The sequence below is a fragment of the Canis aureus genome, chromosome 33 (genome assembly GCF_053574225.1).
Source record: "Canis aureus isolate CA01 chromosome 33, VMU_Caureus_v.1.0, whole genome shotgun sequence".
NCBI lineage: Eukaryota > Metazoa > Chordata > Mammalia > Carnivora > Canidae > Canis > Canis aureus.
In genome coordinates this window covers 21,835,728-21,848,683 of record NC_135643.1, presented here as the reverse complement: position 1 = coordinate 21,848,683, position 12,956 = coordinate 21,835,728, and the positions used below count along the sequence as shown (strand labels likewise).

The following is a 12,956-nucleotide window of genomic DNA, read 5'->3' as shown; positions in this document are numbered from 1 at the left end:
AACCTTGAAAGATTTCTAAAGAAAATTTTCTATTTAATTGAACATATATTTATATGTGGACACATTACTATAAGCAAGACTTTGTGGTAGGCATTATAGGGGATTTGAAGACATAACAGTCCCTTGCCTGCCAATAGTTTTATTGTATTATAGGTACAAGATAATTCAAGGCAGAATGTGAATTAACATATACAAGAGTTATATATCAAGTACTTCCAAGTATTTGAAAGTCAGAAAAATTACACTCATTTTGGTAGTATTTGCCTTCATAGAGAAAAACGTTCTAATTAAATGCAATGTTTTTCTCATGTGGATTTTGAAAAATCCCGTCATCAGATTTTGCCAAGACAATAGGTTCTAAGTCATCTATGACTTCTTTGTTGTAATATCTATTTGCTTTCTCTTGGCCTTTTTTTTTTTTTTCCTGATCTTCTTTAGAAATTTGTCTTTGATAGCCACCCAGCCATTCTCACTGAATCTTGTTTTATCTCATAACGCTCTGATGGCTTTCTCTGTGCTGCTCATCTGGGCTTTTCTCTTGCTCTAAACCCCAAAGTTTAATCTTCACTTCTCTGCTCTGCTGTCTTCCCTGGCCCATCCTTCATCCCTCTCACATGGATGACTGACTCAGCCTTTTAACTTATCTCCCAAGCTCTACTTAGGTCCCTGTTTCTCTTCCACTTTTTACAATATAGCTAGAATGAATTTTTTTTTAATGAAATCACTTACTCAAGGACTCACAACTAGATAGCTGAAGTAGAATATGAACTCTCTTTAAAATCTATCAGAAGATCTAAATTTTATCGGGATGTAATTTAAGCTTCCTTCTTTCCTTCCACAAGAATTATCTAGTACCTCCCATGTGGCAGCCACTCGAGGAAACAGAAGTAAGTGGTGAGCAAAACAGACACATGTGTTTTCTTTCTTTCTTTTTTTTTTCACATGTGTTTTCAAGGAGTTCACAAATTAGTGGAAGATATTTGATAATAATCAAATAAAAATATTTGGTCATAAACTGCAATAACTGCTGTAGTAGATGTGGAGATGCATCTACCCAAACCATGCCTTCAGGCCCAACACGTTCCATCTGCCCACTTGACAGCTGTGTCAGCTACTGACAGCTCATGCTGAGTCCTTCTCTCTCTAGGAACTGCTCTCAGCTGAAGACAGCTCTCATACACGATGGAAACTTGACCAATGAGTGATTGATGGGGATTATAAAGGCCTGACCCCCTTGCTTCAAGCTGAGACCCTTCTACAGAGCTGTCCATGGCCCTTTATAGAGCTGATTGAGACCTCTTTTGTCTGTATCACAGTTTAACCTCTGCCCAATCCTGCTTCCCTGGCTTCCTATACATGTTGTTCCTAAGAGCATTCTCCAGTAAACATCTTTCACACAAAACTCCAATCCAGAGTCTATTTACAGAGAACCTGATCTAAGACAATTCCTCTGATAAAGTACTATGAGAATATGCCATAAGGAAATTTAATTTAGATTGAGCATGTGGAGCCTAGAATGTCTCTTTTAAGTTACACTTAACCAAAACCTGAAAAATGAGAAACAGCAAATAATGAGGGAGTTTTGTAGCAAGAGGAAATAGTATGAGTGAAAATCCAGAGCTGGAAAAGGTCTTATTATGTGTTCAAAGAACTTAGGCAAGTCCAGTGTGGCATATGTATAATGAAGATGGGTAGGTGGGTGGGTAATGATAGTAGATGAATCATAGGAAGCAGAGGCCACATCGTAGGGAGCATTTTAGTCTGGTCAAGATAGATGTTATCCTAAGTGCATGGGAAGGTTTTGAAGGGTTTTGAGTACGACATTTAAGCAGTTAATTTGCATTTTAATATAATCTTTCTTGTTCTGTGGAGAGTGGATTGGATGAGGGCAGGGGTGGAAATAGAGCAGTTAGGAGGCTACAAATTGCAAATGTAGTAGTCAGACCAAGAGATAATAATGGCCTAGAATGGAGCTGTAATGGTGGCCATGGAGAGAAGTGACTTAATTTGAAAAATATTTAGGAGAAAAGGTGACAAGATCAAGGGAAGTATTGCAAGAGGAAAGCAAGGAAAGGAAGGAGCTCAAGAAGGGCCCAAAATGTATAATTACCATTTACTAATTAAGGTAGACTAGTTGGAGAAACACACTTTTGAAGAAAGATCAAGAGTTCAGTTTCAAAGAGCAACATTCAAGGTGCCCATGAAGCATCCAGCACCTCACATATAGGTCAAGTAGGCAGTTGATTATGGAGGTCTCAATCTTAGAAGAGAAGTCTGAGTCTAAGATACACATTTGAAAGTACTTGGCCTATAGACAGTATTTGAAACATGTGAATGAGCCAATTGGACTAGGGTCATGGGATAAATTAAAGAGAAAATGGCCAAGGACTGGGCTTGAGGGACTCCAACATTTACTACAGAGTATTCAGGAAAAAAAAATGTCTGGGAAGAAGTCAGAGAAAGAGGGGGGAATTAGGAGTATATGATGCTATAGAAACTAAATTTTAAAATGTGAAAGAATGAAAGGGAGGGAAGACATGAGGGAAACATGGAGGAAAGGAGAGATGGAGGGAGGGAGGAAGGGAAAGAAGGAAAAAGGAAAGGGAGAAAGAAGAGAAAGAAAGGGGGGGAAGGGGAAAAAAAGGCTAGAGGGTAAAATACATGCTTCTCCAGGGCTAATATTTAGTGGCCATGCAATTTGTTAAAATATTGAAATATTTTTATACCAATTGGTCAGTTGCTGTGAGCTCTCTGGCACCTCTCCAGGCCCGTTTTCTAACAGTCAAGAAATCTCAGGGTTAATGCCTGGCATAGAGGATGCCTGCAGGCTCTGCTCTAATTCCAAGGCTGGTATCAGGTCTCAATGGTCAATACCTATGCTTCACCATTAGTTACATATTTTGAACAGCATCCCTGTCTTTACTCACCAGAATTATCAAGTAGCCCAAATGTAGGGAAAGAGAGACATTCTAGGACCTTAAGTCACCTTACCTTTTATGTGGCAGACCCTCCTGGGATGAGGGGTGTGCCGGACTAGAAAACAGCCTCCATTTCTAGCCATAATATGGCTGCCTTTGCTCTCAAATGGGACAGCAGACATGGGGGATTTGAGGCTCATGTTCCTGGGGTGCTGGTTTGCCCCTCTCCACTGTTGCTGCAAAAGGTCTTCAGGTTCTACCCTGTTAACCTCACTTCCAGAGGTGCTTAGACCCTGAAATCACAGAGCAACAATCATTCTTGACATTTCCTTATATGTCAAACATTTCTTCTTCTTTGTTTGCTCTAAATTGTTTCTCCTGTCAAAGCAATATAAGGCTATTTTACTTTCAGACCAAATTTTTGTAACCATTGAAATAAATACAGGCATACGTGGAACAGAAGAATTTTTCCCCAGAAAGTTCAAAACATTAAAATATCTAAGGTCACTTTCTTAACTTACCAACATAAAAATGCATAACATGGTAAAAAAAATACATAACATGGTTATTAATTTTGATACAGTAAATGAAGATGAGAGCTTTAAAATATAATACCCACAAATATGATTTACATTAATGCACCTTTCATATTATGATATGATACATAAACATATTGAAAGTCTGATTTAAACTTAGGCTTTTGGAAATAAGATAAATGAATAACTCAGGACAAAGTTGTACAGAATAACTAGGAACACCTTGATTGCTTCCATTTTTCAGCAATTATGAATAAACACTCATGTGTAGGTTTCTGTGCAGGCATGATTTCAACTCCTTTGGGTAAACACCTAGGAGTGCAATTGCTGGATCATATGATAAAAGTATACAAAGTGTAGCTTTATAAGAAACTTCCAACCTGCATTCAAAAGTGGCTATACTGTTTTGCCACCATTTCCCACTGGTAATGAAAAAACATGGAGGAACATTAAGTGTATATTGCTAAGTAGCCAATATGAAAAGCCTACATCCTGTATGATTCCAACTATATGACATTTTGGAAGAAGCAAAACTATGAAGATACTAAAAACATCAGTGGTTGCCAGGAGTTCCAGAGGGGAAATAGGGGAGTCATGGATAGGTGGAGCACAGGGGATTTTCAGGGCAGTGACTCTAGCCTATAGTATACTGCTCTAAACTAATTGCAGATACATGACATTATGCATTTGTTGATACAGAACTGTACAACACACAGTGGATGCTGATGTAAACTATGGACTTCAGTTGATAGTAATGTATGATATTGGTGTATCAATCATAACAAGTAACCACACTAATGCAAGATGTGAATAATATGGGAGACTGGGTAGGTAGGATATAAGGAACTCCCTATGCTTTCTGCTCAATTTCTCTGTAAACTTAAGAACTATGCTAAAATATAAAGCCTATTAATTGAAAAAGAAGGAACTACCTCAAATCTAAAGAAAAGTAAAACTATTTTAGTTACTATTAATAATGGCCCACATCTTTCTCTTACACCTAGTGCCTATATTGATTTTAACATTCTTTGACTGATAATTCATTTCTCATTTATTTTAATGGATATCATTCCACAGTTCATGAATTAGCTTAGAATAATATTTTTCTATTAAGATTTCTCTTTATTATAAGTATTGATTTTGGATTATGACTTTTTAAGACTTATAAACTCAAAAGAAATGAATCATTCTTATGAAAGATTTGTTTCCCCATAGACAATAAAAATATGAAGAGAACATATTATTTAAATAAGGAATTCACAGGAGGCCAGAAAAGAATTTGTTTAAACAAATATTATCTTTATTAGATAATCAGAAATCTCATTTACTTTATAATGAAATGACTAAAGATTTTCTTAAACCAATATTAGAGAAACCCATCAATGCAAAACTGGCCAATGTATATCACAGATGGATTCTGTAAACTAAATCAGTTATAATAACTTCTACAAATGTGCTGTGGTTATTTACTAGAGCCCAGATACAGTTTTGTAAAATAATATGTATATTTAAAAAAAAAAACCAAACAAACAAAAGATACGAAAGAAAACAAAATACACACACACTTGTTTTCACTATTTTAGCTTACTAGGTATTTGCTGGAGCAGTATAATATGGAGCAGTAGTTCTCAACCTATTTTCCCCACCATGGTGCACATGACAGGCGATGTTCACAAGAAAAGACATGTCCCCAATGCACATTCAGATTTTAAAGAATGCATTCCACACTTGTGGAGAAGCAAAGTTCTAAATACATTTTCAATCACTGCAACTATGGTGTGTCAATAACTGATGCTCAGAAGAGCTTTATAAACAGGTTTTAACTCCAATCTTTCCAAAGATGCCAGGCAGGCACATGGCATTGCAGCTAATGCCTAGAGACAGTATTAGAAAACCTACCATTCTTTATATTTAATTCCTTTTAAAAGCTAAACAACTTGCAAACATGAATATTTTGGCTATTATTAGTAAATATGTTTGGTCTTGCCTCACTGCCTGTGTTTCAAAAATCTTGGTGGAGCCCTCCTGACTTAGAAGTTATGCCCAAAAGATCTGCTGAAAGTAGCCAAGTGAAAGTAGCCAGGTTCTATTTATAATTCTATTTTGCTTGTGATGCCAGCATTCTACTTTCGCTATGAAGAAGAGAAAAGCCTGTATAGTGGTAACTGAGGGAAAATCTAATTAAAATTACCATTGCCATCCAGAGAATTGTGAAAGTGCTTCTGAGAGCAGAATTTCCTTTCCTACAGCCCACTGAATTGAACTATATATTAGCAAATCACTAAATTCTATTTAGACTGCATGACACAAAATCCTCAAAATCTGTGTTTTAGAAGCATTATTAATCATCTAGTCCTGACTCTGGTCATTATTACTTTTGAAATATGCAAATCTGTATTAAATATTAATAATCTTAGTCCAAAACAACACTTAATGTTTAAAACAGGAGAACACAGTATCTGATCAACAAACAGCTGAAAGTTACTATGAATTACTAGAGATGTAAAGATTACCACTTAGGTGATGAATGCTGAACCATTTTACATTTGAAGATCACCTAACCTAAAATGCATCCCACTCAGATTGTCATTCATGGCTCTGCCTAATTGAGGCTTTCTCCAAAAGGCTTCCTTACCCTTCTCGAAAGTAGCTCCTAACCATCCTCTCAGGCTCCATCACTCTCTATCCCTTACCCTCCGTACACTGTCTCCATAGCATGTGTCATTCCCCGTCATTTTTTTTACATTTCTGTGTTTATTTTGTGTTCTCCATAGGATATCATAATCAAGCAAACAATGGTCTGGTTCCCTCTGTATTCCCAGTACCTGTCCCATAGTGTATGCTCAGTATTTGTTACGTGAAGTTAAATGTTTTTGACAGAATAAACGTCTTTATTCCACTAATTAGCTTACTTTATTTGTATGATCTCCTCAAAGATAGGTAGTTTACTTTAAAAGATAATACAAAAAAAAAATAAAATAAAAGATAATACACCATCACCTCAAAACAGATTTATTTGGCCTTCACATAATCACATCTTGAAAAGAAGATGAACCGTGGTCCATTAACTAAATCATATCTAAACTTATTGAAAATTATTTTATTGATGCATTTAAAATTATACCTGAGGACAGTTTTCAAAGAAGGTAATCTGGTTGACAGGAACTCAAAGTTGCTGATACCCTCCAAGCCTCATATTGGGGCTATACTGATGTGTCATTGATTTCCTTAATTCTTTGCACTGGAGCTGGGAATTTTCAATTGGCAGAGACAGCCTAATGTCTAATGCTTCCAATAGAATATCACTACCTCCCTCTAATTTCTCCCACTGTTGCTCCAAGGAGCCCACGGGGCTCCCTGGTTGTTAAGCTACACTACATAGCTTAGCAACGTGGTAACATTCCTTAGGGAAATCTGAGTTCCAGAACCTCTCCACCTGCCATTCTTCTCAGAACTTCACTTAACTCCCAGCTTGACAAAACTTCATGGCAGCAGTGACTCCTCTCAGTGTCAGACATATAAAAGTGTTGAACCAAATGTGAGAGAAAGAGGAGAAAGAGAAAAGAAAGAACAATTTTAGTCATACTCATACTTTTCCCCATAATTCTGTTTGAAGAACACATACCATGCAGATGTAATCAAGTGTAATCAAACTGAGCTCACTCGAAGCCTATGGGAAGAAAGTGTGGATGATTTTATTTTATTTTATTTTATTTTATTTTATTTTATTTATGTATTTTTTTTATTGGAGTTCGATTTGGTGACAGGCACCGAGGGGGGCACTTGATGGGATGACCACTGAGTGTGGATGATTTTAGAGATAACCCAGTCATCCTGCTCAGTAGTCAGGATGTCCATGGTGATGCGTATTCAATAGCCTTGAAAAAAAATTGAAATGTTAATTAAAAGCCATAAAAAGACATTAGGTAATACAGTTAAAGTCATAAAATTTCCTGTGAAAAGGGAAGGTGGAATCATACATAGCAATTCCATATATGTTCATGTACACACACACACATACACATTACATACATGTTGCTTCCAACTATCAGGATTAGATATCCTGGGACTTCCTAATATTTTTCTTTTAAGACCACATGTGATTTTTAATTTCTGAATCACAGTCTCTGAAATCAATGTAGATGGTTTCTAAAGGGCAAATACTAATTTGAAGCAATGCAAGGATAGAGATTAATTTAGTCTGTTTTCTTGATTGGCTCCAAAAATTAAAAGCTAAACATCTCCTCATGTCTATAACACGTTCAGGACTTATGCCATGCTATTTTACTGTATTTTATGGAGGATTTAAAGGATTTTCTAAGGCAATTTTGACATTCTGAGATTTTCATTCTACACTTTGTATCAGTTAGGCATTTGCTTTACACAACTAGTCACAGAGACTTATTTCTCCCTCACATGAGAGTCCAATAGTCGAAGGTTGGTATGGAAGCTCTATGGTATCATTATGGGCCTAGGCTTGTTCCACATTTTAGATTCATCTTCCTTAACATGTGGCTTCTCCTCCTTGATGTTATCTCTTATCCAAGATGGTTCCTGAAGTTCCAGTCACCCAAATGGCTGCTGTATTTCCAGACATCAAATGCATAATTCAGGCCAAAACAAAAAGAAAGGGGGGGTAAGAGCAGACAAGGACACATGATAGCGATGTACTTCCTCCATAAAAGCCTTTAATGAGTCTCAGACAATAATCTAGATGCACTGATCACTTCTAGCTATAAGGGGGAAATAGAAAATGTAGCTTCTTCACAGGACACATTGCCACTGATTTCTAAGATAGGAACTCAGTTCCTAACAAAAGAAGGAGACAAAGTATATTGGGTTGTAATCTCTACCAGATCCTGACATTCATACCTAACCCCTTTCATTCATGTAGGTGTCTACATTTTGTGTGGTGGCACCTTTCATTAGAGAGGTTCAAGGATCCATCAGAGGGAGACATACCCCTGGCTACGTAACTATAGGCCTGTTATATTCCCTTTATGAAGAACTGGGACCTTTCTTGTCTCATTACTGGAAAAAATGATACAACTGGTTTGTTTGGGCACAATTTGCAGTAATTCTGTCAGAACGAAGGGACAAGAGGTTGCTCTGCTGCCCTGCTCAGGGCACACATATATCTTTGTTGCCTTGGTAACAGACAGACTACCAGTCTAAGATACTCTATTATTTTCAGCAAAGATAGAAAATAGATGGAGAGATTTCTTGGAATATGTGCATGAATTTTTGAATGGTGATTAGTTATTTTAAAAACACTGTTTGGGGTGCCTGGGTGGCTCAGTGTGTTAAGTGTCCAACTCTTGATTTGGGCTCAAGTCCTGATCTCAGGGTCATCGGATTGAGCCCCATGTTGGGTTCCACACTCAGTACAGAGTCTGCTTGTCCCTCTCCCTCTGCCCCTCCCCTCAGCAAATGAATAAATAAAACAAAATCTTCAAAACAAAACAAAACACTCTCTGTGGTAATCATAAGCAGGCAACTCCCAGGTTGTTCATTGTCCACAGACATTTTGAATATTGCTATGGACTGAATTGTGTACCCCTAAATTCATATGCTGAAGCCCTAACCCCAATGTGACTATATTTGGAGATAGGACCTTTAAGGAAGTAAGTAAGGCTAAATGAGGACATAAGTGTGAGTCCAAATCTGATAGGACTGGTGTCTTTATAACAAGAGGAAGAGACACCAGAACTCTCTTTCTCTCCATACACACATAGAAGAAAGGCCATGTTAGGACACAGCAAGGAGGTGTCTGTCTACTAGCCAGGAAGAGAGGCTTTACCAGAAACCAACTTTGCTAGAAACTTGACCTTGGACTTCTAGCCTCCAGAATTGTGAAAAAAAAAATGAATTTCTGTTGTTTAAGCCACCCTATCTGTAGTATTCTGTTACGGCAGCCCTAGCAGATTAATACAAGTATGAATATGCAGAACACTCTGTTAGGTCCATTTTCTCCATATATAAGCAATGTAGCCACATCTTGGAGCTGTGAAATTCTTGGACCTTTTCATTTTTATCTTCATTTTGCATTTTCTATAAAAATGCCACCAGTGTCTGCTTAACACATAAGAAAGTAATGTAAATAATTTATGAAAAACAAAAATGCTAATTTAAAATAATACAAGAATAAAAACTGATCTCATCTGGTGTCTTGCCTACCCTATACTTTGTTCTGTCAATTTAGGAAACACATGAGTCAGCCCTAAATTTGCAACAAGTATCTGCAATCACAGAAAATAGTACTTTGTGATTACCAGAGCATAACAAAAGTACTGATGGTAAGTGTAGTAGAAAGACTCTAAATTAGCCTCCATATTTCCTCCCCGTTAGTGTACATACCCTGTATAATCCCCTTCCCTTGATTGTGGGCACAACTGTGAATATGATGAATGTCACTCCTGTGATTAGGTTACATTCTATGGCAAAGATGAAGAGATTTTGCAGATATAATTAAAATCCCTCATCAGAATTGCTATAAGCTCATCAAAAGGAGATTGTTTAGGGGTGGGTCTGACCTAATCTTTAAAAGAAGATTTAGGCCTTCCCTAAGATCAGACAAGCTTCCCAGCTAACCTTAAAGAAGCAAGCCATCATGAGTTCTACAGCTAGAAGGAAATGAATCTGCCAACAACTCCGAGAACCTGGGAGAGGACCCTAAGCTGCAGAGAAGATCCCAGACTCAGCTGGTGCATTGACTGCTGCCTTATGAGACCCTGTTCTGAAGACCCAGCTAAAGATAAGCCGTAGCTATACTCCTGACACATGGAAACTGTGAGGTAACAACCTTGTGTTGTTTAAAGTTTCTGGGTTCGTGGTAATTTACTAGGCAGCAGTAGAAAATTAATACAATAAAACTAATTTATGAAGACTATTCATGGTCATACTCAAATATAAAAACAATATCTGTTTCAAGTAGCGGGTTGTGATCTCTTCAAGTGAGGCAGATTGTGAAGATGGTTCACAGGATCCAATCATAAAGTATATCCATGTCTTCACAGGAATGTGTTATAGTTATGGGCTGCATGTGTGTCCTAGGGAAGCAAGCCCAGCAGGTTGAAATTCAGTTGGCCTACCTTGACTGGGTGTACTGATTGTTATGAGCTATGTCCCTTCCAATTGGTTGGTATCCATGCCACCCTAGTTGTTTGATATTTTGGATATCATCTCTCATTATAGGACAATCTCTGTCTTCTCAATTTTGACAGATTGTCTAAAATTGCCCAAGCAAACCTGTTTCATGGGAGAAGTGATTATTGCCTAAACTTGACATTTAAAATGCCTCAGGTGGGAGCTCAACAGGAGAGCTCTGACGGCATAGTGAGAAGACGAGTTAGGCCAGTGCAGCACTTCCAAGTGCTTTCCAAGGTTCATAACAATTCCAAGACCTATGACAATATCTGTCACAATTCCAGGACTTTTCAGTTTCAACACACTACTGATAATATTAGTAATGCCAGCAGGAAGGCTCATTTTCTTAAGTCTTGTCTGATAGAAAAGAACCTTTAGCAGAAAGCCCCTCCTTCTCAGTATTAGCTCAGCTCATTGCTGTCCCTCCATCACTCTCAGCTTTTATTCTCACTGTAGCAGAGGCCTCTGTGTTGCTGCATTTTACTTTTGCTCTTACTTTTCAGCTAAGAATGTTTTTATTTTAATAAATGTCCCACTCCACATGCTGCATATCATTCATTCTTTCCAGACTCTTCTCTGAAAATCTGTGTGCCAGACATTGTGCAAGATGCTGGGTGCACAGTTGTGAAAAACAACAAAAAAATCCCTGATGGCTCCTTTCTTCATAAAGCTCAAACACAGACTCAAACACATAAACCTATATAGTCTCCCAGCTTGTCCATCAAATACTAACTGTCCTAAATGCGTGTCCATGGAGGAATTTTTCCATCCAGGTCAGTTCTGGGGAAGATGGTAGAGGAGGAGCATCCTAAGTTCTCCTTGTCACATAGATAACTCCTAGATAATACCCACATAAAGGTGAACAACCCAGAAAACAACCTGAAGGGTGAAGAGATTTTCCACAGCTTAAATGTAGAAAAGAGGCCACAATGAAGAGGGTGGAAAGGGCAGGGACATGGTCAGCAGCCAAACTGACCATCAAGACTGTCCATGGGAGGGAGGGACACCATGGGTGAGGAGAAGGGAGAGGAGCAGGCCCTACAGTAGGCACCCCAGGCATGGGGGACCCACACAGGGAAGATAAATCCTCATAATATTTGGTTTTGAAAACCACAAGGGTTTAATTTCCCAAGTTTTTATAATCAGTGGAGCTTCACATCTGGAACTTTAAAATTCAGCAGGCTCAGCCAGAGGTCTATAGGAAACTGAGCCCCTATCCTTAAAGAGACAGCACAACAAACATCCCTGCTGAGATACAGCATTGAAGCAACAGTTTGAAAGACACCTGGGGTATAAGGGAGGGAGATTTGTTTACTAATCTCAAAAAGTGTTCTGGAAGGGTAGGGATCTTTGGGAGACTTCTCCAAGAACAAAAGAACTGGTAAACACCATTTCCCTCTGCCCCACCTACCAGTCCAGATACAAAGACACCTGCAGGAATCAGTGCAGGGCAAACACTCTCCACCTAATGTACTAATAGTGTGTCCCCTCCACCCCCACTCCCAAATTATCCTGCAGACCCAATGATCCAACCTGGTCTGGGTAGGAGTTCTCCAAAGCAGCTACAAGTCCCCTCCAACATCAGACCAGCACAATCCTTGCTAACATCATGCACCCCACCTCTGGTTCTCCTATGGACTCCCCAGCATGTACCCACTTTGGGTCCACCCAAAGTGGTACCACAAGCATGGCACTGTGCAAAGCAGCCCTGATGAGGCCCAACACCACTCCAAAATGACTTGCTCTGGAGAAAGGGGGAAGATAACCATACACATCAGTCTGACTGTGGTCCCAGCAGTGGGCTGGGGGCAGACATCTGGTCTGACTCCAAGCTTCTCAGGGGACAACACAAGGAAAAGTACCCTGCATTTTTTGTTACTGCATCTCTAGTAAACACCTTGTCTGACCCAACTCAAGCATAAGATGGCCCCAGATTGGCCCATTAATAGAACCAAACCCTGCCAACAATAGGCAAAGAAAGTCATTGCAGGCAACTGGTCTAAAGGCAAATGTGGGTCAGCCACAATAGTAGGGTGCACACAATACACACAGGAAACACCCTTGAAAAGCTGAGTTCTAATAACTTAAGAGCACATTGCATTGAAAGGCACTACAGGATTTCTTCATAAGGCTACTATTTAGTAGGAGATATTGCCGACTTTCCTAAAATATAGAAATAGACACACAGAGTTTGACAAAATTAGGAGAGGACTATGTTCCAGGTGAAAGAACAGGACAAAAAAATCACAGCAAAAAAGCTAAATGAAATGGAGATAAGTGATATGTCTGATAAAGAATTTAAAGTAAATAATAAAGATGCTCACTGGACTTGAGAAAAGAGTGGAGGACCTCAGTG

The 12,956-nt window shown here is 38.6% G+C and overlaps 1 protein-coding gene across 4 annotated transcripts in view; it reads right to left on the bottom strand.

Moving 5' to 3' along the window:
* Positions 1-6,847, bottom strand: part of C33H4orf17 (chromosome 33 C4orf17 homolog) — a 49,943-nt gene extending 43,096 nt beyond the window's left edge. For all 4 annotated transcript variants that reach the window (XM_077882101.1, XM_077882102.1, XM_077882100.1 and 1 more), the window contains exons 1-2: positions 6,579-6,847; positions 2,992-3,211 (exon numbers count right to left, since the gene is read on the bottom strand). In XM_077882101.1, the coding sequence (XP_077738227.1) occupies positions 2,992-3,118 (127 nt within the window). In that variant the 5' untranslated portion in view covers positions 3,119-3,211; positions 6,579-6,847. The remainder of the gene's footprint in view (positions 1-2,991; positions 3,212-6,578) is intronic.
* Positions 6,848-12,956: the final 6,109 nt, after the last annotated feature.